The sequence below is a fragment of the Tripterygium wilfordii genome, chromosome 19, assembly GCF_013401445.1.
Source record: "Tripterygium wilfordii isolate XIE 37 chromosome 19, ASM1340144v1, whole genome shotgun sequence".
NCBI classification, from domain to species: Eukaryota; Viridiplantae; Streptophyta; class Magnoliopsida; order Celastrales; family Celastraceae; genus Tripterygium; species Tripterygium wilfordii.
In genome coordinates, this window is record NC_052250.1 from 14,250,584 (window position 1) to 14,277,748 (window position 27,165).

Consider the following 27,165-nt stretch of genomic DNA (forward strand, 5'->3'; position numbering starts at 1 on the left):
GTGAGTCCGCACTCTTGTTGAAGGCAATGTCATTAATTAGAAGATAACAAAATCCAGCACTTGTGATATGGAACGGGATCTTAATTTTATGGTTTAACCTGTTGCCCAAACTAAGCGAACCTCCCCAGAATAGGACAATTTATTTGGCAGTGGTGGTGTCCCAGGAGAGACCCAATACCTTTTCATGGAAAGGGCAGTGTGAGGCATGGCTTCTTTCCGGCGGGTGTGACTTTGTTTATTGCATTACATGAACATCTCTGAAGTGACGGGTCTCATTTTGTCTTCATTCTCAAGACTTGTCCACGCACCACCATTATAGGTCTCACTGTGGGAAATGGAAATACCCTCTTTCACTATAGCAAAACCTGTAGAAAATGTCATCTGCCTATCTTCCACCCAATAACCGTCCCACAAGAGTCCAATCGACAAATACTACACCCATGAGAGTCTAAGTCGAGTTTAGTAAACCCTAAACCCGAATAAATCGATAACTAGACCTACAAGAGTGTAAAACCCAACTCTGAAAAGACCCATAAGAGTCTTAAACTATGCCCAAAAGACCCACAAGAGCTTGTGTAGTCGTCTACAACAAAGCCCATCAGAATTTCAGTCTAACTAATGTGATCTTGTATGATTGTCGAAGACCTTACAAATTGATTGTAGACCAAAAGTCTACACACCCCCAAGTGGGCAAATGGCAAAGTTGATAACATTACACAGCATCACCTCTCTACACCTAGGTTCCAGGAAGAGGCCTCTTTAACCTAGCCTTTACAGTCGATGCATAAGAGGGTGGCTAACAACAGGCATCGATGAAAGCTCGACTCTTCAGTTAAGAAACAGCTGGATTAGTCACAGAAATGCATATCAAGATAGAAGGAACTGAGTTTTGGTGAAATCACAGTATGTGACAACCAAAATATAGCAAACACCATACAGGGCCAAGATCCACAAGACTCGAGTCTAAGAAATCAGTTCATCCAAAAACCTTTCTAATTTGACTGCATATAAACAAATTTGCATCCATGGCTTCTCAGAAGCCAAGTTCAAAAAGTTTTTCACTCGACAAGACTTGACCCCAAGAACCCTTCCTCCTTGTATCATCCATCAATTATTCCAGCTTATGATAGCTTTGCCCTTGAGAAGTCCATCTCTGGATGCTGCAAGAAATCAAACACAAACTATTAGCCTCCTCACGGAGCAGCAGGAAATCAGCAATTCCATGGTAAAAGGATGTACATTGAGGCCAAATATATATTTTAAATTCGATAGTTCATTATAGGATTATGTAATAACTTATCTTTTAATTCAAACAAAAATATTCTTACTGACAAATATTATAACGTTCACAAGCATGTAAAAGTTAATATTTTATCACTCTCATATATCATCAACCCCGAACGTTCAGATTCAAATTACGTAATAGAAGCGCTTAAGACAACTGGCTCATAATTATTTTGAAATTGCATCCTTCAAGAATATGAATTCAACTCACCTCAGCCATAAACTTCTTCAGAATATCCTGTTTCTGCATCTCTTCACTGGTTGGGAGTCCCATAGACTTCTGCCTCTGATCAAACTGTATAAGAAATCAATGAATTATAGTCTCAGTTAACACTTTAATGGCATCGGGATATCTCTGCTGATTTTAAGAATACCACTAATAGAATCACATTCCCAATAATATTTTCCACATACCCAAGATTAAAATAATTTGAAAATATAATGTAGAGATTACATGAATAAAAACCACAATAAGCTGTCATGGATGAACATGAAACAAAATCACATATACAAATACTATACAGAAACCAAAGACCCCGATGGCCATGAGTCTGAGACAGAGAGGGTAAACAAGCTAGGGAAAGACTACCCCATTTTATTGAAAAAAACTACAAAAAAGGAAATCTCTTTTCCTTTCTTTTTTAATAAAACAAAAAGGTTCCAATAGATTACCATCATCTTCTCAACAGTCTGTCGCGTCTCTGGATCCAAGTCAGATAACTTGCTGTTCTCAGGTTCAACTTTCTGAGTATCAACCTCAGGATCTCCCTTAACCAGAGATTTCCACCATTCCATCTGGTTGTGCTTGGTCAAGTAGACGGAGATTGTATTCTGGTCCTCTACAAAACAGTATGGATTTACCAATTACGATATGATTAGCAACCTATCATTTAGGTTAAGCGCACTTAACAACAGAGAGAATAGACCTAAAGCCTTCAAATGATTGTTCATTGTTCTAATCACTTGATTTAAAACATTATTTTTAGGGATTGCGGATGAACCTCCCAACTGTTTTAGCCTATCAGGATTATTGAAAGTCTGTTCGACAAGACAGAAACAATTGCATGTATATTATGCCAACACGAGTGTGGATGTGCTCATAATACATACCTAGGCTCCAGTAAGAATCATCAATCTTGATAGACTCAAAAAGTGGCCCCTGTAATTTGGAGGCACACAATATAAGAGTCAGAAAAGGTTCAAATAGCTATAATATAGAAATGAGAAATCAATATATCGCAATGTAAAGTATACATTCAAATATGTAAACTGCAAAATAAGTTATACTCCAAAATTGAACAAGCATATGAGGAAAAAAAAACTTACATCAATTATTGGAGGCTGACCCTTGAGACCCACTTTTAGATGATTCTTTTTCATATCACACACAACGAGCCTAGATTTAGTTCCACTGGGAACTGGTACTTGTACATTAACCTCTTGCAAGGTCTGTGTCCAGGAATATTTCTCCAGATCAAGGCCATTGCCCTTGTTTGGAACTGTCCAAGTGACCACATGCAGGGAATCAAAGGTTATAATGTTGGTTCATCACAACGACCAAATCCGATGCAAGGTTGCAAATAAAATTGACCATAATAAACAGAAGACATGAGAAATCAAAAGAATCGACACAGCATTAAACCGTCACATAGAAACATGTGAACTCTTTGGCACGTTACTATCAAATGCAAGACATAGGACCCATATAAGCAAGATTTAGATAATTAGATCTCTAGGATTAATGAACATGGAAAATAGCTCCCCTGCTGCCGACAGACTTGTATGAAATATCTCGCATCATCCAATTAATCACAAGGGCAAAAGAAGTTATAAAACAAGAATGCCTAATTCCTCATACAACCCTGATTTCAGGTGGTAATTGGAATTTTTCTTAATTATAAATGTGTCTTAGCTCCATAATAAAACTTTATTTCTAACTTGAAAAATACAGCAACAGAAAAGTAAATCACAACATAAATGGCACAGAAATAGGAAGCAGGACAAAAGAAACCAAAGAACACAGACAGAAATACGATTGAAACTAGTGTGTCAAAGGCTTTCAAATTATTTCATAAGAAAATGAATCGATTTTTCAGCTACGGAGATAGCACACAATATTCAATCCAGCTGGGTGGATAAGTAAACCTATGAACCAAAAAGAGTATTTTTCTCACAATTGCAATCCTCTCATTCTAACGACTTTCGGTTACTCTAGAACACAATTCTAGAAGCAGTAATCTAATTCCAAATCAACACACGTCAAAATGATTATCAAGGAGGAAAGAGCATCAAGGAGGTAACCTTGTACAAAACTTCTTCATTTCATGATTGTCTCATACTTTAATACTCAAAAAGAATCAAATTCCCCTTTTGAATTCCATCTCTCTCGCACCGGGAAAATCAGTAACATAAACCTAAAACGCTCCCAGTACTAAACAGATCAAAACAATACGAACTCCCTCGTTCAAGAACTCTAAATTTAATTCCATTTCTTTCCCTCGATTTCAAAGCAAGAAAACAAAGAATCAAACAAACAACTCAACTAAAACGATAATCAACAAATAATAGACCAAAAAGAACAAAAATTTGAATTACCTCTCTTGCCACTCTTCTCTTCCGCCTTATCCTCGTCCACTTCCATTGGTTTCCCCTTGATTTCCACCTTCTTCTCTTCCTTAACTTGCTCCTCCTTGAGCTTCTTCTCCGCCGCCTTCCTCGTTTCTTCCTCCGCCTTCTTCCTCTTCGCTACCTTCTCCTTGGCTGCCTTCACGACTGAGGCAATCTCCCTCTCCGACGAATCCTTTCCCAGGAAGTCACTCTCTTTCGCTAGGAACTCGACAGCCTTCTCCACGAACCCTATAGGGTTGGCAGGATCCAATGTCGCGCTAAACTCCTTCGGCTCCAACGACGAGGAAGAGGAGGAGGAGGCGGACGGCCTTTGATCGTTTTGTTCTTCTTCGATATCGGAAATTATCGCCATAGTAAACACTAAACTCAACGAGGGTCGTTGACTCGGTGAGTTGGATCGGTCTGAAGGTGCTCGCTCAGTAAAACGAGGGTTCGTATGATGTATGTGGAAACTGCAGCATCTCAATAGAGTATTCTATTATTTCTATAGACTCGAACAGTCCCTTGATTTACTAAAAACTCCCTGAGTTGTCATGTAATTACATGTTAGCTTTTTAAATTTTTAATAATTTAGATGAATTGTTATCATTTTCAATCAACTATTGGCATTCTTAGTCTATTAAATTTAAATCACCAAATCGAATCCACTTATTATCTATATATATTTCAGTAAGTTTTTTTAACTGCAATAAATAGTCACAAAAATCAATATAATCTAAAGAAAACATCAATCATCTCAACTCGTTCTAAAAAAATCTGGAGGGCGTGGAAAAGTAAATTGAAGGCAACAAACAGAGAATTACTAAGAAATAGAATGTACCCAAGAATTTTAATCCCAGTCAGTGGTGTCCTCTTGTCAAGTATTGGAACTCAACATCTGCCAAAGTTTGTTTTGGATTTAATTTTTTGACAGCAACTATCTCGATCTATTACTCGTTTCGTTTATAAAATCTCAGTCATTTGATCATAAATTGTTAATTTGTTTACGCATTGTCTTTATTTATTTCTGAAGTTAAAGAGGAAGTCAAATATTAATGCTGGCTACGAAAAGAAGATAAAGGTGACTAAGATCACTAATATACCAACTCTCCCTGAGGCGATTTTCTTCAACATTCTTATGTTACGAGGCTGCCTGCCCAATACCTTTATGATTCATTGAGGTATCTGTTGCAGTTCTTGGGGTTCTATAATCAGTAATCCCCAATTTGTTGAGACACTTCTACGCCAGTCAAAATTTGGTCTCTTGGTTCAAAATTTGGCATCCCCAGCGTGAATCAGAGATTGATTCCCGAGCAGACCCAGATGTTTATGCAAAGCAGGCTGAATATCTGCCCAAACAAAATGAAGTGTAAGCAACAAAGAACCACAAATTCAGCAATGCAACAGTAGAGCTAGGCATTTTCACAAACAAGTATCGTTCTTTAAGCGAAAAGTGGGGAGACAGTACCTAATAAAGGCATGGATGGGAGCTCATTCAGCCAAATATCCACAACCAATTCAACTCAGTGGAAATACTCATCAGGTTTTTTACTTTTTTTTCTTTCCTTCCGAGTCACCAGACAAGAGAAGTCGGATACAGAACACCACACACAGAGGAGAAACCCAGAGAGAGACAGCTGGATAACGAATTTTACAGGAGGCGTCGCGTCGGTTCTCTAGACCTTCAAATACCAATCTGCTTCTAATGGGCCAACAACGTCCCACAGTAAACCTTTTCATTCATTTGGGCTTATGGGCCTGTCAATTTACAAACCTAAAAGAGCCCAAATAATAACCCAATCCATTTAAGCTGATCTAACTCTACTCCATAGTCCATATATGGTAACTCCAAAGTGGGCATCTGATTGCTCCCGATTGGGAGTATGAAACTATTCTCTTTCTTATCAGGTCGGCATGCACAGAAGTTTCACACTTGACGACAGGATAAATAAGGTTAAAAACTCAGCGCGTGATAGCATGAATATTGTTCTTAATGGGAATTGAGCTCAGAGTCTCCTGAATTCATACATTTTGACCTTGTATGAACCTAATTGAATCAAGTTTTTACTTTTTACATGTATTTTTGTTTGGCCTAATGAATAGATGGTATTATGATAATCCCATTATGTTACGTGTACTTTCACGACAAAAGCTTGTTAGAAAAACGGCATAGAGGTCTTAGAGAGTATAAAAGAGTAGGATTTAGGTTTTTGCCTCGTTTTTGGAGGTTACGGTTTTAAGATTAATGAATCAAAGGAGTGGAATTGGATAGGTGATTTTGAACTCTTGAATTAATTATTTGGAATTTGTCCGATTGATTGTTTGCTTAGGTCACTTGTTAATTGCTTAGTTAATTGTTTAATTTCATATATGTTTCATTTTAGTTGATAAACAAACAACCAATTCGATTCTCCATTTAGCATAGAATTAGCTTCGTTTGAATTGTCAATACAGATAAAATTCAAACACTGATATGAAATAATGCCAAGAGAACTTTATTGATGCTTCTTTTGTTAAGTCTTACACGTTAAACACAAGCTTACTTATACGACAAGAGCCTCAACCACTTAGTACTTTTACAAGACTTTATTCTTATCAACAGTGATAATATTTGTTCATAACCTACGGTGGTAATAATCTTCCCATGGATGAACACATGTGTTTGTTGATCATGATAAGAACAAGTCTACCAGTCTTCATTAGTTGATGATGATAGCACGGGACCAGTCTTGTTCTTTGAGCAAGTCTTACTTGAGCCAACTCATTATTCAATACATTTCAACAAACTGATAATCACCTTATCTCTCCATACGATCGCTTGAATTAATCATGTGAGGTAATAACACCTTATCCCTCCAAGTCATCTCCTTATCTCTCCATAATAATACCTCACATGATAGACATTGTTTTTGATCATTCCACATGGGATTGTCACCGTCTTTTAATACATTTGCTGCTTGGGCAATTGTCACGAAGTAATACTTTGGGCCCCAAGTATTAGTGCAGGAAATACCTATTTTGCCTTGATTTTGAAGACGCAACAGTCGACAACAACTACTTCGGATTGTGGTCCTATGTGGTGTGGGTGTTCACACCACCAACAACAACTTAATTTCTTGGAAATTAAACATGATTATGAGATTAGGGTCGCTAAATACGTAGCTGCAGCTGGCTCTGGTCAAGCAAAACGTAGGTGATTGGGTCAAGCATCGATCGTCAGTAGCATTAATTTGGATGGCTGCCTAAAGAAACGAATGGCTCATATGACTATTGTTCATTTCGTGTGGGTACCAGTACTGGATCCAATAGTGCCCAGTTCACGTTCCCCTCCTCTATCCAGCTCTTGACTTTGTAAAAGTCCCACATCGGTTAAAGATGTGGTGACTATGCTCTTTATAAGTGCTAAGCCCACCTCTTATCACTAACAAGGCTTTTTCCTAGGCTTGGGTGGGTTGGGCCTAACCCACCTCCTTGGAACTAAGGAGAAACAAAGCCGTGTGGGCTCGATGTATCCATGAGAACCGGACAACCCAAAGCGGACAATATTGTTGGTGTGTATGGGGGTGTGGAATATTGTTGGTGTGTATGAGGGTGTGGATTTACAAGCGGACAATATTATTGGTGTGTATGGGGGTGTGGAATATTGTTGGTGTGTATGAGGGTGTGGATTTACAACAGTCTTCTCTCTATTTCTCTCTACTTCACCGTTCAAAGTCTCTCTCTCACACTAACTTAAGCTCTCTCGCTCTGTCACAGTTTCTGTAAGCTTTTGCATGCATTCTCTGTATGCGACTTCATTTCCTCTTCCACTCCTCAACCATATCTAAGTTTATCTTAACAGTTTGGTTATTGTTGCAGAACTGATTCAGCGGATAAATGGGAAAGGACGTGAGAGAAATCTTCAACCGTTCAGGCCCGTAACGCTAATTGGATTTTGGATATACTTAATTGACCAAACCTAAATTGATTTAAATTCAGACAAGTAAACCAAAAAATAATCCAATCTGAGTTAGGATCCGGACAAGTAAACAAGATAAGATTTCTATGTTTGGATTCGGACCAGGTTTTAAATGGAACAAAAACTCTGTATTTAGACTCAGATTTCGGACATATAACGTCCAAACTTAGTTCAATCTAGATCGAACAAATTAGCTCATCCAGATTGGACAATGCTTTGCCACTCCGATATCACATAACCACGCAAATCCTAATATCAACATAATTACCCACTCTAGTCCATTTTCACATAATTACCCACTCTAATTCTTGGGGTGACGATATCACATAGCCACGCTATTACGCAAATCCTAGTACATGTTTGACAGTGTGTTTGTACTGCGTTTAGGTGTACCTCACCTCACAGCACCACAGTTTTTTGTGACACGCCAAACACTTTTTGTCAGCAGAACTCACCTCACAATACCATAATTTTTTACCTCGCAATACCTCACCTCACTTCACAGCACTCCCAAACGGGTACAATATATGTTGAATTGTCTCACGTAATCAAATTAGGTCAATTATTTTATTTTAGATTAATGTACAATGTAAACGTTAAGTGATTTTATATTAATATTATTAGTTATCTAATATAATCTTAATTTATATACGTCAAACACACCTCACATCACCACACCACAATTTTAAAAGTGATGCGCCAAACAACTTCGCATTTGAACTAACCTCACAGCACAACAGTTTTGACCTCACAACACCACAGTTTTAGACCTCACAATACCGCACAGCAGTTCACAGCACACCCAAACGGACACCTAATATCACATAATTAGTCACTAAAGTCCAATTTCACATAATTAGCCACTCTAATTCTTGGGTGACGCAATAGACCTGTCAACTAGGTATATGTTTGGCAGTGTGTTTCAACTGTGTTCAGATGCACCGCACCTCACAGCACCACAGTTTTTTGTGACACGTCAAACATCTTTTGCATTCCAACTCACCTCACAACACCACAGCTTTTTACCTCAGAGCACCTCACCACACTACAGCACTCCCAAAGGCTTATAATATATGTTGAATTGTCCTACGTAATCAAATTAGGTCAATTATTTCATTTTAGATTAATGTACAATGTAAACGTTAAGTGATTTTATATTAATATTATTAGTCATCTACTATAACCGTAATTTAGATAGGCCAAACGCATCTCACAGCATCGCACCACAGTTTTAAAAGTGATGCGTCAAACAGTTTTTTGCGTTCCAACATCGCACAACACCTCACAATAGTTGACAACACTCCCAAAAAGGACCTAGGTGTTTGAAAAGACACTACTTGGACCCACGTTCAATTAATGCGAGAACATAGAATTCTTCGCTATGACACGCATTTTTCAAAGCAAATTGTAGAAATTGCTGATAATCCAACTTTTATTTATAATATATATATATATTCTATGTTCTTGAAGTAACCACGTATGTCATTGGCTTACAATCAATATCAAAATAAATACTAATATGGGTTTTTCATGTAGCCCCTATAAAAGAATGAGACAAGACAAAAAACAACTATTATAACAAATAATCTAAACAAACTAAACTGAGTATACAATATTAAAGATATAGATTCAGCCAAACAAAATCCGAGAAGTATATAAATTAATTGCTTTGGATTAAAAAAAAGGTTTTTCTAAAAACACCCATCCTATTTACTATATAAACCCACTTTATTCTTTTCTATCTCTCTGCTCGTATTGTCAATGACCCCAGTGACATAGCTGAGTCTACAAGGACCCCGAACGAGCTCTAGAAAAGGGACCGTGTTTTATGAAGAGAAATACTAGTTTTTAATTATTTTTTATGTTTAAATTAATATTTTTCCCAAAAAATTAAACCCTGGTCGCCCCACCCAGGGCCGCCACTTATGACCCAACACCCGGACATAAAAAGTGCTGTCGTTTCAATCCATTCATGATTGCAGTCAACGTTAACTACTTTTTCTTTTAACAAATGAAGAGAGACGCTTGGATACGCAATTGATTTAACAAATGTGATCACATCCATCAATCCATGTCAGCCTCCAAGTCTTCTACGGGTAATTGTTTGTGGGCTTGACACTACAACTGCAACTGCAAGTGATTTTCTTACATAAAGAAAGTAAAATTATTAAATTACTACTTGACTAGGGCAACCTTCTTTTCTTGTACTCTCCCTCCCTCTCTCTATATAATCCCCTCCCTCTCTCTTTTTCTCCTTTCGTAGCTCTCTCTCTCTCATTAAGTGAAGTTCTCTCGCTTTCGATCTCTCAACGGTGGAGGACGGTGGAGTTGACGATGGCGAAGATGGGAGGTAGAGGCCGTTTGTCGCGATAACGGTTCTAATTACTGTTCGTTGGTTGGGTTGAGTGTTTTCTGACACTCAACCTCACCGGAATCCACAAAGAAAGCTCTGCGAATACAACAGAAAAGGCGGTTGGTGTTCGTTTTCCAGATCCCTTTGGTATCACTCCCACTCATGGTTAGGAAAATATGATATAAATTATATATATTTTTTTAAAAAAAACATGTATTTCTACTTACAAGCTTCTTGAATTTTTCAAAATTTCCTTTTACACATATATATTATCAAAAATATTTATATCTTCTAATAACTAGTATATAATATGTATGATTAATATAGAAATTATGATTATTAATTGATACCCCCTCAAACACGTTCATTATCATTGTCATCTGAGTCTTTATCTCAAAAGTTTGGAGTCGGTTACACGAGTCTATGAGAACATCATCGGAAATCCACTCTAACAATATTCTTATTTAGACTCATGTTAATATGTTTGACAAAGTTTTATGCTAGTTGTCAACCTATCACAACCCTCTTCCTTCATCCGGGCCTAGTACCGTTTGTAAGTGCAGGCGGAGACTGCTTAGTTACCCTCATACACGATAGATCATTTAAAAATTGTCCAACATAACTTAACTGATTTTTTTTTCTTATCTTGAGCATTTTATGTTTTAATTTTTGATGTATAATCTAATGACAATCTAAATATTTACTTACTAAAAAAATTCAGGGGCAACATCCTGTCAAACTTGGGCCGCTTCTATAAATTATCAGGATCCACAGCTAACCAAGGCCCCAAAAATCTTATCTCTTTGGTTTCGCCATTAATTGCAATTATTCTCACATGATATATCAAAGTTTATCTTAATTGTTTGGTTATTGTTGCAGAACTGATAAATGGAAAAGGGAGTGAGAGAAATCTTCAGCCGTTCAGGACCTTGCCACCTAACATCAGTCGACTGGTAATACCTAGCTTTAAACAAGGCTGAAATTAAGTACTCTAATAGGGTCGAGAACCAACAAAAGTCTCTCTTTTTTTTTTTCACCAGATTCTTGTAAAGATTGCTTGATTAACATGTTATATTATTGCAGGGATGATCCTGACCATAGAAGATCCATTGCTGCCAGCTTAGTACAAGGAGTGAAAGTCCTAGAACGCGATCGCCAGAAGAAGCGCCATGGGCCTCAAGCTGAAGCTCCTCCTTGGTGGAACTTCTTCAAGTTCAAGCTTATTGACCGTCTAGTCGACATTGACGACAATTCCATCTTTGGTGCTGTTTATGAACTCAAGTCCTTCACTAAGAATGCCCCGCAATATGTAGTTGCCTTTCGTGGCACACTACTCAAGCTGGACACCATAAGGTGTGATCTCAAGCTGGATGCCAAGTGCATCAAGAACAGACTGCACAACACCTCACGCTTCGAGGTTGCGATGCAAGCTGTCAAGGACATGGTTTTCAAACATGGAGCTAATAATGTCTGGTTAACTGGATATTCTCTGGGGTCAGCAATTGCATTGCTTGCAGGTAAAGAAATGGTCAAAATTGGCCATCCTATTGAAACTTACCTCTTCAATCCACCCTTCTTGTCTGCTACGATCATTGACAGGATCTTCCATATTAACGACAAGCTGAAGAAAGTGGTTCGCTACACAAGAAGTTTTCTCAAGGCTGGACTTGCAATTACAATAATGGGTACTTGTAATCCATATGAGGAATTTGTTAGATTATCTTCTTGGTTTCCTCACTTATTCGTGAATCAGGCCGATCTTATCTGTTGTCCCTATATTGATTATTTCGAGCACAGAACGAAAATGGATGACATTGGAGCCGGCAGAATTGAGAGACTTGCAACACAGAATTCCGTGACAGGTTTTTTGTTATCAAGTGCATTTGGGAAGGGCTCCAAACCTCTGCATTTAATTCCTTCAGCAAATGTGACTAGAAATCTTGAAAATTCCCCAAATTTTAAAAGACCTCATGGAATTGAGGAATGGTGGGATCCTAACTTTAAAGGACAGTCAATCCGGCACCAGTTTACCTAGATGATAGTCTCAATATAAACGGTGTTTGATGGATGAAAGGGGGCTGCCCACGCTATATAGTTTTATTACACAGCCTTGAATAAATTTATTTTTAATTTTAAAAAACTGTATTTGTATATTGATGGTTTTTAAGAATTCAATGATATATTAAGACTATATTTGTATTTTGATCGCTAAGTGAATACTACACACTAATAATTTTTTTTGTTTCCTTTTAAAAAATTGACGCCCAAACTTGCTACAGCCGACTACAACAGTCCTTCGACGTCCGTATTTGACATGTAGGCAAATGGAAATTTTCCTCTATTGTTGGGCCTCTATTTAATGACACTGGTTAGTCCCAACAAGAAATCCAATGGGATATGCCTAAGAGTACTTTCATCAGTCGTGGACAACTTTTTGTGAAGACAATCCCTATGCCACAGACGAATAATTTCGTGCGTTTGAGCTTGTTGCAAGTCATTCTTATATAGGAGGATGTGCAACCAACAACCACGAAAAAAAAAACAGTAACCATCACCGATTTTTCTGGCTTGCAACCAACCCATATCTTGGGCTGTTGCAACTGACCCTTAATGGTGTAACCATCATCCCATGAACAGGTGTTATTGCAACTGATGATGGTGTAACCATCATCAGTCGTGGACAACTTTTAGGGAAGACAATCCCTATGCCACAGACAAATAAGACTAAACATTTCAAAACGACGTAAGAATCGGGCCAAAAAGATGTTGAGTGTGTTTTTGACGTGTTTCAAGCGAGATTTGCAATAGTGTGTGGGCCCCTGTGCATCGATTTCATGTTACGACTCCCGATGATCGTTATTAACTAATGGACACCAAAATGGCTTCGTTTTGATATTTTTTTTAAAACAAAAGCCAAAGTGAAATGATGTCGTTTTGCGTAAAAAAAAATACTATCAATAATAAAAGGCCAGAAGGTGCACCCGCATAATTGCGCTAATGTTGTCCCTGCAACTAATGCAAAGCAAAAACGAGTGACAAATCCAAAACGTAGATAACAAAAAAAGAGAGCCACAGGGTGCATCTATTTACCTCATTGTATGGAAGGAAGATACAATTTTAGGAGATTTGAGTGAATAATGTTTTATATGGGTTTTTCAATTTTATTAATTTTAAACGAAATCGTTTTATCATTCACGGTTAGTCAAATGACATTTAATAGATGGAGGGACCAATCATGATACTAAACCAAAGCACAGGGGTCCGATTCTTACAAATTCAAAATGATGTGATACATGTAGAAATGACCACATTCACAAGGGGTGTCCATAACATTTCGCCTCATTAATTTTGTAAAAATATTAAAGGAAGGTCATTCTGATGAACAATCAGACCTATCGAGATCTTCCTACAAGAATAATAATAATAATAATAAAATTCTCATGTAGTCGCCTTGAGCTCCTCAAAAAAAAAAAAAATGTCATCTAACTCATAGGTCTATGACTTGAGTCTTACAATCTCCATTTTGGGAGCCCATTAGTTTGATGACCTTGTGATCCATTGGGCCCTTACAGCCCATTTGGTAATCTCATGGGCTGGGCTAATTCATTCGTCGGCGGACCTTCCCGTCATCACTTCCTCTGATTGCTCAATCCCCTAATCGCTATCGACGGTGACCCTTCGGATGCCTCTTTTCTTGGATTCGGCACAAGCAGACAGTCTTTTTGCCCTCAAAGCTTCTTCCACGCTGCAGCAATGGCTGACGGAGCTGCGATTCAGGACAAGAACATCGGTGTTGAGTCTCTCTTCTTTTCCATGCTCTGCTATTCTATGCTTATGTACAATCTCTCATTTATTTTTATTTTTTTTGCTGTGTATATTGCAGATCCAAATTTGGGCAGCTTCACCATGACTACTGTTTTGAATATTTGGTTGTAGACGCCCTCGTCTCTGAAGTCGATTTAGATCTTGATTTCTTTGTTTGTTGATCGATAGGCTTATTTCAATTCAGATTCTTCATTTGTAAGCGAAATGCACATTACTACTTATGATCTCTATGCCTAATTATAATTAGGTAAAGCTCTCTTGTATATATCTAGGCTGTATATTGTTGATTAGAGCGAGCTTTATTATAGTTTTTAGTTGACCATCATGGCTATGGGGGTGGAGCTCAAATGGTAGTGCGCTTGCTTTGCATCTCCATGGCTCCATTCTCTGATCAAGAACAATTATATATATATATATACATACTATTCTGCAAAGTCAGATTGTGTTGTTGATCTTGATTCTCATTTTTGCCACTGACGACAGTGGTCTCCAAGACACAGGTGAGAAACTTATTGGAGACTGTCCGTTCCAAGTTATGTTGCTCATGGCCTATCAGTCACCAATCATAGACTCACCCATCACAAGTTCATACGTGGGTTCATCCTTATCTTCATTTTTCTTTACAGAGACCTTGGAGTTTTCAAGAGCCGTGAAATAATGTGGTACCTTTCTGTTGCTCAGAGACTGTTAAAAGGTCACACACACAACTAGCACAGAAACCTTGCTTGCAAATGAAAATAGATAGCCTCATGGACCCCATCGAAGTAAGAAAATGAGTGTATGGAATTCTGCATGGCAATTTGTCTGAAGTGTACTTATATTCTTTCTATATCTGTAAGCTTTATCTTGAACCATAAGTTCGATAAATTAAAGCTCTCCGGCACATGTATTGTTCTCACCATTTTTAAAGTCACAAGACATCTAAAGGTTCATACTTCATCATCCTCTTCATGCGTTACGTGTACATGTTATTGAAGTGCTCCATCATAATGCATACATACATACAAATATACATTCATATATACCCAAATCACAGTAGGTACTTATGCATTGCAATGGCTGTTATTAAAATCCTACTAAACTTTGTATTGGACAACTATAAGTCGTTTATTATTAATGGTTTATGATTGTAATTGGCTGACTTATATGCGGGAAGTGAGCTATCTTTCTTTAGGAATGGTATATGCCAAGAGTTGCTTTCAAAGATTTATACGGTGCTTCAATGTATACTCTTCCCGATCAGACAGATTTTAACTTTCGTCCTGACTTTGGATTCTTTCCTGACAAATTTCCAAGGTTTCTTGATGGATGAAAAAATGTGGATCCAAACACATCGTTATGTGCTTTTTAACTGTGATTGCCAAGAAGTAGAAGCTTTCAGAAAGTAAGTAACAATATCAGTGTCTATGCATATTTTTATACAAAATAATGGAGCAGAATTTATCTATTATTTTGCGTGTTCAAAGAACATATCAGTATGATCAAGGGAACTAATAGGCGAAGGCGTCTAACTCAACATGAGATAGATAAGTTACACAGTGAAAGCTTTCATGAATAGTTTAGTGATAAGATAAGATTATTTTTTTAGATTTTTAAACCCCTGTTTTCATTAGTATGCAATCTTAACTTGAATTATGATTTTCATGTCATAGGTTAAGGATTCTGATAGTTATTCTCGTGATATTAATGCACTTGGTCGGGGTCCAAATCATATTGCAAGGAGTTTCAAAGCCGTTGATATGAATAATGGTTATAGATTTCGAACTAAGGAGTATGAGATGAATATGACTACCCAAAATAGTGGAGTTATGGTTGTGGCAAAAACACAAAGGTATGCAAGTACTAGTGACTCAGGCCATGTGCTGGGTGATGTTATATATTATGGTTCATTGATTAACATAGTTGAACTAACTACTATGACAAGTTTAGAGTAATTCTCTTTCAATGTGATTGGGTTGATGTGACCTAAGGTGGAGGAGTGAAGAATGATTCATTAGGGTTCAAATTGATTAAATTGTCTCATATGATACATACAGGAGAACGTTTAAGTGATGAACCATTTATATTTGCATCTCAAGCTCAACAAGTGGTTTTGTCAAAGATCCTAGAGACTTAGAGTGGTTTATTCCTTTGCCAATAAAACCCAGAGCCACTTTTTGATATGAGAGATGAGTCCTCCAGTGGTGACTTGGGTGGGCATACAAATAATGAGTCTTATGTTTTTTCTATATTGGATGAATCGCTCCATACAGAATAAGAGGATTTAAATTGGCTGAGGAGAGGTGTAGATGGGACAACTATTAGTTCAACAAATGAACAAAGTAAAGCGATGGAGCAAGATATAGATGATGATGATGATGATGGAAGTGTGCCAGATTGTTGATGAATGTCTTTTCTTTGCTTTTTTTTTTAGCTTAATATGACTTTACATTCTCTTTGGAAATTGTTAGAAGATTTATATGATTCATCACTGATTTTTGAGCAAATTGAGATGATAACATCCCATCAACAAGTGTTGTTGCAATTGTATAGACCAGTTCAAGAGTATAATAAGTCTTCTCTTTTCTTCCCTATGAGTTCTAGTCTGAATAAGAATGCTAGTTCTTACTGTTCATATGTTATGATATGAATATACCACGCCAATTCGTTATGTATGGATGAGATTCCATTGATACAGAGCCAATTCCAAGAGACTTATTGGAGGGTCCCATTGGCGTGCATCCAGTAGGAATTGAACCTACGAATTCGCCAATTATGAGTTGGGCGCTTTAACCATTCAGCCATGGATGCTTAGCGGGGATCCTCGTACATGGTGAATAACCAAATTCCAATTGAAATGAAATCCGGCAGATAAATCAATGCAATTTAGGAGGAATCAATGAAAGGACATCAATTCCAATCCTGGATTTTCGAATTGAGAGAGATATTGAGAGAGATCAAGAATTCTCACTATTTCTTAGATTCATGGACCCAATTCAATTCAGTGGGATCTTTCATAATAAGTCTTCTGTACAGTTCATTCTATTTGGGTTAATGGGCTTGCTCTTCTATGGGTTTGTAACGTAGAACGGTCTACGGAAGAGTTCCTTGAGAAGTTGGAACATGTTCAAAGGAATCCAAATCAAAATCGGAGTTGAAGTTGCTGTTTTTTGGAATTTAAAGTTTCAGTTTCCAACTTTGACCGTCCGTAACGTTTGATTCCCTTGTGTGTTTCCTTATTATCATATGTTTCCGAGGACTGATTTTGAAGACCTAAAGTTTAGATTTGGAAGAAGATCGAAATGGCATCGTCTTAGAGTCCAACAGAGTTAATTAAGTTTCCTATACGTTTTATGTTTCCAATTTTCCAATTCTAGTTTAATTAGGAGTTCAATTAGAGTTTGATTGTTTTGTCAGTCTATAAATAGTCTCATAAACGTTTGTAATTGATGCAATTCAATACATTCAGTTTTATTAATAAAAATTACTTGAGGTTTTCTCAATTGTTCTTGGTGGATTCCAAGTGTCTTGATTTCGTCGTGAACGAATTCAAGTGTTCTAGCTTCCGCACAGTGTCAGGTGGTATCGGAGCAGGTTATTTTCCTGTCGGATATGTCTATCACAGAACGGAATCGAAATCCCAACGATGCTGGTCGAGGGATATATGATCTATAGACTACGTTTGATGAGCATAGACAACATATGACAGAACAGATGGTCGAAGTTCTGCGTATGCTTGACGAATTGAGAGTCAACGCTGGCCATAATCAACAGGCAGCAAGGGTAGATGCTCGTGATGTGGCACAAGATCTCCCTGATGGCCGAGGCAAGCTTATTGAGAAAAATTATCGTAGACACCAACAACATTATCCAATTAGTGATGATGATTTGAAGTTGGATGAAAGTGGGATATTGTATGAGGAAAATTCAGAAAATTCTCAATTAGCCAAACGAATTGAAACTAATCAAATCTCACAAGAGCCCGAGGAGCATACATGTTCTAGTGATTTTACAAAGAAAGAGTTGGAAAATTGTTCAAAGAATATAATGCAGGTTGAGGTTATCGAGAGTAAAAGAAGAATTCACAAGTCAAGTTTTGATCGAAGAAGAAGTTAGAGACGAACTTTTGCACCATAATGACAAAATTATTGTGATAGAAGATGCAGATTCAATTAAAGACCAAATTATTCACGAATCCCAAAATTCTATAAATTTGGCAACAAAGTGTGAGATGCAACTTGTTGATTTTATTGGGGTTGAGGATTCTAATTTCATTATTAGCTCCTCAATATTAGATATTGTCAAGGAGTTGATGTTGAGAACTACGAATTTGGGTCGTCTAAATTTTATGGAATTTGTTGAGTTCATGAGTACATTAAACAAACTGTATTATTCGAAATACTTGTTTCTTTGGGATGGAAGAATACAAATTCAACCAATGGACACGAAGACTTCAAAAGGTCAACTCTCTTTGAGTGTCATGGTGAAGACAACTCTTTTTAGTCAAATTATAACTCAGGGTCGAGTTCTTTCCAAGTGGAGGGGAATGACGTAGAACGGTCTACGGAAGAGTTCCTTGAGAAGTTGGAACATGTTCAAAGGAATCCAAATCGAAATCGGAATTGAAGTTACTGTTTTTTGGAATTTAAAGTTTCAGTTTCCAACTTTGACCGTCCGTAACTGTTGATCCCCTTGTGTGTTTCCTTATTATAATATGTTTCCGAGGACTGATTTTAAAGACCTAAAGTTTAGAATTAGAAGAAGATCGAAATGGCATCGTTTTAGAGTCCAACAGAGTTAATTAAGTTTCTTATACGTTTTATGTTTCCAATTTTCCAATTCTAGTTTAATTAGGAGTTCAATTAGAGTTTGATTGTTTTGTCAGTCTATAAATAGTCTCATAAACGTTTGTAATTGTTACAATTCAATACATTCAGTTTTATTAATAAAAATTACTTGAGGTTTTCTCAATTGTTCTTGGTGGATTCCAAGTGTCTTGATTTCGTCGTAAACGAATTCAAGTGTTCTAGCTTTCGCACTGCGTCAGGTTGAGCTTGTAACAAAGCGCAAAAAATTTAAGATATGGTTTAGGGCCTAATACAAGCCCACCACTCGTGACGGAAAGGAATCGAGCCTAACCGACCGGGTGGCGGCGTGTGTGTTAATCAAAGCCCATAATGAGAAGCCTCTCCCACTTACAAAAGCTTGGATGCCCTTAGGCCCAAAGTCTTACTTCAAAGCTTGAGCTTATAAACACCACATTCACATTGTATTTTTCCAATGTGATATTCACACACAAACTTATTGCACTTTGTTCACCATGTTTATCATGGTCACTTTAGAGTCTTTTTACATTCAACCAAAAATTGACTTGGTGACATTAATTGATTCAATTTATTGTCCTTATAAGAATGATTAATTACCCATAAATTTAATTTAATAAATATTATTGAGTTTTCAATTAATATGACCATCATTTTTTCCAACAGAGATTTCTCGGAGAACTGACAAAGCCAAGAATTAGCCCATTAATTTCCCTTTCAACGCGGTAGGTACGTGTAACTCCTCTGGATTCAGAACCTTATATTTCTTCCTTTGGTTTCTCTTCTCGGTCATTCTCATATCTTGCGATCAAATTCCCCAAGAGATTTATCTTTTCTTGATCAAATTTCCCATGATCATATCTTGGTTTCTCTTTTCTTGATTTTTGTGCTCTCATGTCGGAGCTGAACTTGAGGAATATTGTAATTATTCTCACATGGTATCATATCTAAGTTTATCTTAACAGTTTGGTTATGGTACTTGCAGAAGTGATTCAGTGTATAAATGGCAAAGGACGTGAGATCTTCAACCGTTCAGGACCTTTGCACCTAAAATCAGTGGACTGGTAAGACCTAGCTTTAGACAAGTCTGTTGTGCATCAAAGCAGTGACTTATTACAAAAAATGCAGTTTTTATTAAGCACTCTAATAGGGTCAAGAATCAACGAAAGTCTCACTTTTTTCATCTGAATCTTGTAAAGGTTGCGTGTGATCTGAGAATTGTAGAAATTTAGGCAGCATTGCCGATCATTTCGTAGATGTTATTTTTGTTAAAAAAAAAGAAAGATGCATCATGGTTGCAGGAAAGAAGCATTTGGTTATATTATTGCAGGGGAAATCCCGACCATATAAGATCCATTCTTGCAAGCTTAATACAGGGTGTGAAAATCCAACAACGCGATCGCAAGAAGAAGCGCCTTGAGCCTCAATTTCAAGCTCCTCCTTGGTGGACCACCTTCAATTTCAAGCTTGTTGACAGTCTAGTCGACCCAGACGACAACTCCATCTTTGGTGCTATTTATGAACTCCAGTCCCTCACTTGCAATGCCCCGAAATATGTAGTTGCTTTTCGTGGCACACTACTCAAGAAGGGCACTGCGTTGCGTGATCTAGAGCTGGACCTCAAGTGCGTGCTGAACAATCTCCACTAAACCTCACGCTTCGAGCTTGCAATGCAGACCGTCAAGAGCACAGTTTCTGAACATGGAGCTAATAATGTCTGGTTAACTGGATATTCTCTGGGGTCAGCTATTGCATTGCTTGCAGGTAAAGAAATGGTCAAAATTGACCATCCTATTGAAGCTTACCTCTTCAATCCACCCTTCTTGTCTGCTGGGATCGAAAGGATCATCAATAACGATATGCTGAAGCAAGGGATTCATTTCACAAGCAGTTTTCTCAAGGATGGACTTGCAATTGCAAAGAAGGGTACTTCTAATCCAGACGAGGAATTTGTTAGATTATCTTCGTGGACTCCTAACTTATTCGTGAATCAGGCCGATCTTATCTGCTGTTCATATATTGCTTATTTCGAGGTCCTAAAGAAATTGAATGACTTTGGAGCCCGTACAATTGGGAGACTTTGCAACACAGAATTCGATCAGGGGTTTGTTCTCAAGTGCAACTGGGAAGGACAATAGAGAACCTCTGCATTTGATTCCTTCAGCAATTGTGACTACTAATCTTGCAGATTTTCCAAATCCTATAAAAGCTCATGGAATTAAGCAGTGGTGGGATCCTAGCTTTCATGGTCAGACAATCCTGCACCAGTTTAGCTAAATAGTCTCAATATATGATATAGGACTAGTTTATGAAGTTTGTTTTTTTTTTTTTTTTTTTTTTATTTGTTGGAAATCGTGTGAATGGATGTTGATGTTTTATTTTAAATTAAATTGTTTCTTTTTAATAGGAATCAGTAACAAGGAGGTAACTGACTCCCACTATGTCAGATTGCAATATATGTAATTGACCAGGTCTTTATTTTGGAAATAAAATCCCACATACGAGGGGAATTTCATACATACATACACACACACATATATATAGTCAACGTATATATATCCTTGTCATTTCCTTTATCTGTGCAAATTTATGTACAGTTGTGGATCGGTTAAATGACTAAAAAAACCTAAGTGAAAAATATTGACCTGTTGTACGTAAATATTGAATTATTTTGTAACTTCATTATATACACTTCAATTTTCACATATAATAATATAATATTATATAATAATTTTATATAACAGATTACATCGTTAAACAAATATACATTACCAACAAATAATGTATAATATTGTTATATATATTGCATTTAAAGAAAATTAAATAAATTTGCTCAATTTGGTAGCCGAGAGTTATTCGAGGCTGTTGTTTATATATCCATGTTTGCAGTTTTCTTTTTCTAATTTTGGTTCCAGTTATCATAACTAAATTTATTATATTGCTTGTTGCTTTTGGTCTTACTTTCATAATAATACACAAAACACAAATCACGAATTGGTTATCTTGAAAGGAAGACCAACTTTTTTGGTGACAAACTATTTTTCTAATTCCTGCATCTCTTTTTTCTCCAACATTATGGGATGTCTATTCTGCCAATCATTCCATTTTTTTTAATTCAAACCAAACAATAAAATATTAAACCCATGACGGTGTTGTTTCGCAGTGTGTTGCAACTGTGTTCAGTTGCAACAAACCTCACTGCATCACAGTTTTTTGTGACACGTCAAACAGCTTTTGCGTTCTAACTCACCTCACAGCACCACAACTTTTTACCTCACAGCACCTCACCATACTCCCAAACACTTATAATATATGTTGAATTGTCCTACGTAATCAAATTAGGTCAATTATTTGATTTTAGATTAATGTACAATGTAAACCTTAAGTGATTTTATATTAATATTATTAGTCGTCTAATATAACCGTAATTTAGATACGCCAAACGCATCTCACAGCACCGCAATTTTAAAAATGATGCGTCAAACAGCTTTTTGCGTTCTAACTCACCTCACAACATCACAGTTTTATAACTCACAACATCATACCGCACCTCACAGCACTCTCAAACAACACCATAATCTAAAAGGAAAACACATAATCATGTTTTCCAACGTTTTTTTTGAAATAAACTTTTCCATGACGTTCCAATTTCACATAATTAGCCACTCTAATTCTTGGGTGACGCAAGAGACCCGTCAACTAGGTGTTTGAAAAGACACTACTTGGACCCACGTTCAATTAATGCGAGAACATAGAATTCTTCACTATGACACTCATTTTTCAAAACAAATTGTGGAAATTGCTGATAATCCAATTTAAATGGATCACTCATTTTAAATAAAGTGAGGGATCCTCACTTCAGAATTTATATATATATATATTCTATGTTCTTGAAGTAACCACGTATGTCATTGGCTTACAATCAATCTCAAAATAAATACTAATATGGGTTTTTTCATGTAGCACCTATAAAAGAATGAGACAAGACAAAAAGCAACTATTATAACAAATAATCTAAACAAACTAAACTGAGTATACAATATTAAAGAAATAGATTCAGCCAAACAAAATTTGCGAAGTATATAAATTAATTGCTTTGGATTAAAAAAAATGGGTTTTTCTAAAAACACCCATCCTATTTATTATATAAACCCACTTTATTCTTTCCCATCTCTCTGCCAGTACTTTCAATGATCCTAGTGACGTATCTGAGTTTACAGGGTCCCGAACGAGTTCTAGAAAAAAGGGTCGTGTTTTCCTTTTTATTTATTTTAAAATCAAAAAGTTTTCTTTTATTGGTTTTTTAGTTAAAATATGTAGAGAATTATTAGTTTTTAATTTATTTTTTGTGTTTGATTTAATAAAAAATTAATATTTTTTTCAAAAATTTGAAACCCTAGGCGACTGTGTCGTCCCACTCCAGCGCCGCCACTTATGACCCCAACACCCGGTCATGAAAAGTGTCGTCGTTTCAATGCATTAATTGTTGCAATTTGAGAGTATGGATTGAAGAAGCCCCAAATGAAGTTCAGACAATAGTTATGGCAGAGAAGTTGAGGTGTGTGCCTGACGTTAATCACTAGCGAAATTCTAGTTACTAAAGGTTTTGTTGGTTTGCTTTATTGCAATTTGCTTACCTTTGAATAAGTTGCTTAATTTTTGATTTGTAATCCACCTGTTGGTGGCATGAATGCCTTGTTTAGGCCTCCAGTTCGGCTGCCCAGATTTGGGCTAATGAATTCATCTAGGTCATCTGACCTTTTCAAAAATCAAAAAAAAAGAAGAAAAAAAAAGTTTACTTCTTTTTACAAATGACGGGAGACGCTTGGATACGCAATTGATTTAACAAATATGATCACATCCATCAACTCCATGTCAGCCTCCAAGTCTTCTACGGGGTAATTGTTTGTGGGCCTGACACTACAACTGCAACTGCAAGTGATTTTCTTACATAAAGAAAATTAAAATTCATACGCGCAATGTTGACTACTTGACTAGGTCAGGCTTCTTTTCTTGTACTCTCCCTCCCTCTCTCCATATATACAATCCCCTCCTTCCCTCTTTTTCTCCGTTCGTAGCTCTCTCTCTCTCATTAAGTGAAGTTCTCTCGCTTTCGATCTCTCAACGGTGGAGGACGGTGGAGTTGACGATGGCGAAGATGGGAGGTAGAGGCCGTTAGTCGCGATAACGGTTCTAATTGCTGTTCGTTGGTTGGGTTGAGTGCTTTTTGACACTCAACCTCCCCGGAATCCACAAAGAAAGCTCTGCGAATACAACAGAAAAGGTGGTTGGTGTTCGTTTTCCAGATCCCTTTGGTATCGCTCCCACTCATGGTTAGGATAATATGATATAAATTATATATATATTTTTTAAAAAATACATGGATTCCTCCTCATTAGCTATTAGCTTCTTGAATTTTTGAAAATTTCCTTTTACACATATATTATCAAAAATATTTATATCTTCTAATACCTAGTATATAATATGTATGATTAATATAGAAATTATAATTATTAATTGATACACCCTCATGCGCGTTCATTATCATCATCATCTGAGCGTTTATCTCAAAAGTTTGGGGTCGGTTACACGAGTCTATGAGAACATCGTTGGAAATCCACTCCAATGATATTCTTATTTAGACTCATGTTAATGTGTTTGACAAAGTTTTACGCTAGTTATCAACCTACCACAACCCTCTTCCTTCATTCGATCCTAGTATCGGCTGCAAGGGCAAGCGAAGTTACCCTCATACACGATAGATCATTTAAAAATTATCTAGCATAACTTAATTGAATTTTTTCCTTATCATGAACATTTTCTATTTTAATTTTTGATGTGTAATTTAATTTAATGTAAATATTTATTTACTCCCGATCCCGGTCACTTTTCAGTAGATAATCTTTGGCCCCTCCTATAAATTATCAGGATTCACAGCTAACCAAGCCCCCCAAAATCTTTATCTCTTTGGTTTCGCCACTAATTGTAATTATTCTCACATGATATATCAAAGTTTACCTTAATTGTTTGGTTATTGTTGCAGAGCTGATAAATGGAAAAGGACGTGAGAGAAATCTTCAGCCGTTCAGGACCTTTCCACCTAAAATCGCCAGACTGGTAATAATATCTAGCTTTAGACAAGGCTGAAGTTATGTCCTCTAATAGGGTTGAGAACCAACAAAAGTCTCTTTTTTTTCACCAGATTCTTGTAGAGATTGCTTGATTAACATGTTATATTATTGCAGGGATAATCCTGACCATAGAAGATCCATTGCTGCAAGCTTAATACAAGGAGTGAAAGTCCTAGAACGCGATCGCCAGAAGAAGCGCGATGGGCCTCAAGCTGAAGCTCCTCCTTGGTGGGACTTCTTCAATTTCCAGCTTATTGACCGTCTAGTCGACATTGAAGACAATTCCATCTGTGGTGCTATTTATGAACTCAAGTCCTTCACTCACAATGCCCCTCAATATGTAGTCGCGTTTCGTGGCACACTACTCAAGCTGGACACCATAAGGTGTGATCTCAAGCTGGACGCCAAGTGCATCAAGAACAGACTGCACAACACCTCACGCTTCGAGCTTGCAATGCAGGCTGTCCACAACATAATTTTGAAAGCTGGTGGATCAGCTACTGATGTTTGGTTAACTGGATATTCTCTGGGGTCAGCTATTGCATTGCTTGCAGGTAAAGAAATGGCCAGAAATGGCCATCGTATTGAAACTTACCTCTTCAGTCCACCCTTCTTGTCTGAGCCGATGGAAAGGATCAATAACGACAAGTTGAAGAAAGTGATTCGCTACACAAGCAGTTTTCTCAGGGCTGGACTTGCAATTACAATAAAGGGTACTTGTAATCCAGATGAGGAATTTGTTAGATTATCTTCTTGGTTTCCTCACTTATTCGTGAATGCGGACGATTATATTTGTTGTCCCTATATTGATTATTTCGAGCACAGAATGAAAATGGATGGCATTGGAGCCGGCAGATTTGAGAGACTTGCAACACAGAATTCCATGACAGCTTTGTTATCAACTGCATTTGGGAAGGACGATAGAGAACATCTGCATTTGATTCCTTCAGCAATTGTGACTACTAATCTTGAAAATTCCCCAAATTTTAAAAGACCTCATGGAATTGAGCAATGGTGGGATCCTAGCTTTAAAGGACAGTCAATCCGGTACCAGTTTACCTAGATGATAGTCTCAATATAAACGGTGTTTGATGGATGAAAGGGGGCTGCCCACGCTATATAGTTTTATTACACAGCCTTGGATAAATTTATTTTTATTTTAAAAAACTGTATTTGTATATTGATGGTTTTGAAGAATCCAATGATATGTTAAGACTATATTTATATTTTGATTGTTAAGTGAATACTACACGCTAATAATTTTTTTGTTTTCTTTTAAAAAATTGACGCCCAAACTTGCTATAGCTAACTACAACAGCCCTTCGACGTCCGTGTTTGACATGGACGCAAATGGAAATAAGACTAGACATTTCAAAACGTTGTAAGAATCGAGCCGAAAAGATGTTGAGCGTGCTTTTGACGTATTTCAAACGAGATTTGCAATAGTGTGTGGGTCTCTGTGCATCAATTTCATGTTAGGACTGGTCCCTCTGTTCAGCTGACCGTCATGGACTAACGGACACCAAAATGGTTCCGTTTTGAGATTTTTTTAAAAACAAAAGCCAAAGTGAAATGATGTCGTTTTGTATAAAAAAAAATACTATCAATAATAAAAAGCCAGAATGTACACCCGCATAATTGCTTGTCCCTGCAACTAACGCAAAGCAAAAATGAGTGACAAATCCAAAACGTAGATAACAAAAAAAGAGAGCCACAGGGTGCATCTATTTACCTCATTGTATGGAAGGAAGATACAATTTTAGGAGATTTGAGTGAATAATGTTTTATTTGGGTTTTTCAATTTTATTAATTTTAAACGAAATCGTTTTATCATTCATGGTTAGTCAAATGACATTTAATAGATGGAGGGACCAATCATGATACTAAACCAAAGCACAGGGGTCCGATTCTTACAAATTCAAAATGATGTGATACATGTAGAAATGACCACATTCACAAGGGGTGTCCATAACATTTCGTCTCATTAATTTTGTAAAAATATTAAAGGAAGGTCATTCTGATGAACAATCAGACCTATCGAGATCTTCCTACAAAAATAATAATAATAATAAAAAAATTCTCATGTAGTCACCTTGAGCTCCTCAAAAAAAAAAAAAAATTTGTCATCTAACTCATAGGTCTATGACTTGAGTCTTACAATCTCCATTTTGGGAGCCCATTAGTTTGATGACTTTGTGATCCATT

At 36.9% G+C, this 27,165-nt stretch overlaps 2 protein-coding genes, 2 long non-coding RNA genes and 1 other non-coding gene across 15 annotated transcripts; 3 read left to right on the forward strand and 2 right to left on the reverse strand.

The window, feature by feature from the left end:
• Positions 1 to 827: 827 nt before the first annotated feature.
• LOC119985705 (protein BOBBER 1-like) lies at positions 828 to 4,378 on the reverse strand. Its single transcript, XM_038830051.1, has 7 exons — positions 3,880 to 4,378; positions 2,611 to 2,783; positions 2,395 to 2,443; positions 1,957 to 2,123; positions 1,496 to 1,579; positions 1,119 to 1,160; positions 828 to 1,087 (listed from the first exon to the last, which is right to left on the reverse strand). The coding sequence occupies exons 1-6, from the start codon at positions 4,262 to 4,264 to the stop codon at positions 1,122 to 1,124; spliced, it is 897 nt and encodes a 298-aa protein (XP_038685979.1). The 5' UTR covers positions 4,265 to 4,378; the 3' UTR covers positions 828 to 1,087; positions 1,119 to 1,121.
• Positions 4,379 to 10,054: 5,676 nt separating this feature from the next.
• LOC119985704 (GDSL esterase/lipase At4g10955-like) lies at positions 10,055 to 26,209 on the forward strand. Of its 11 annotated transcripts, XM_038830050.1 has the most exons (4): positions 10,055 to 10,367; positions 11,082 to 11,155; positions 11,286 to 11,887; positions 12,000 to 12,203. In XM_038830050.1, the coding sequence occupies exons 2-4, from the start codon at positions 11,091 to 11,093 to the stop codon at positions 12,059 to 12,061; spliced, it is 729 nt and encodes a 242-aa protein (XP_038685978.1). In that variant the 5' UTR covers positions 10,055 to 10,367; positions 11,082 to 11,090; the 3' UTR covers positions 12,062 to 12,203. The 11 variants fall into 11 exon arrangements, with proteins under 11 accessions (XP_038685978.1, XP_038685970.1, XP_038685973.1 ...); XM_038830042.1 differs by lacking the exons at positions 11,082 to 11,155; positions 11,286 to 11,887; positions 12,000 to 12,203 and adding exons at positions 24,873 to 24,946; positions 25,075 to 26,209 and having other exon boundaries at positions 10,059 to 10,367; XM_038830045.1 differs by lacking the exons at positions 11,082 to 11,155; positions 11,286 to 11,887; positions 12,000 to 12,203 and adding exons at positions 24,873 to 24,946; positions 25,075 to 26,209 and having other exon boundaries at positions 10,059 to 10,349.
• Positions 13,574 to 14,279, forward strand: LOC119985709. The gene is made up of 2 exons (XR_005465129.1): positions 13,574 to 13,994; positions 14,086 to 14,279. It is a non-coding gene; the product is annotated as an uncharacterized LOC119985709 (long non-coding RNA).
• TRNAM-CAU lies at positions 16,744 to 16,817 on the reverse strand. The gene has a single exon. It is a non-coding gene; the product is annotated as a tRNA-Met (tRNA).
• Positions 19,506 to 20,877, forward strand: LOC119985710. The gene is made up of 3 exons (XR_005465130.1): positions 19,506 to 19,558; positions 19,815 to 19,893; positions 20,160 to 20,877. It is a non-coding gene; the product is annotated as an uncharacterized LOC119985710 (long non-coding RNA).
• Positions 26,210 to 27,165: the final 956 nt, after the last annotated feature.

What these genes read in the sequence shown, in the direction of transcription:
- LOC119985704 (XM_038830041.1), top strand. Translation starts at nt 11,091, where the DNA reads ATGGAAAAGGGAGTGAGAGAAATCTTCAGCCGTTCAGGACCTTGCCAC. An exon ending in CACCTAACATCAGTCGACTG is followed by an intron (nt 11,156 to 11,285) that starts GTAATACCTAGC and finishes ATATTATTGCAG; the next exon opens with GGATGATCCTGACCATAGAA.
- LOC119985705 (XM_038830051.1), bottom strand. Translation starts at nt 4,264, where the DNA reads ATGGCGATAATTTCCGATATCGAAGAAGAACAAAACGATCAAAGGCCG. An exon ending in AGAGAAGAGTGGCAAGAGAG is followed by an intron (nt 2,784 to 3,879) that starts GTAATTCAAATT and finishes TCACTTGGACAG; the next exon opens with TTCCAAACAAGGGCAATGGC. An exon ending in TGAAGAAGTTTATGGCTGAG is followed by an intron (nt 1,161 to 1,495) that starts GTGAGTTGAATT and finishes GATTTCTTGCAG; the next exon opens with CATCCAGAGATGGACTTCTC.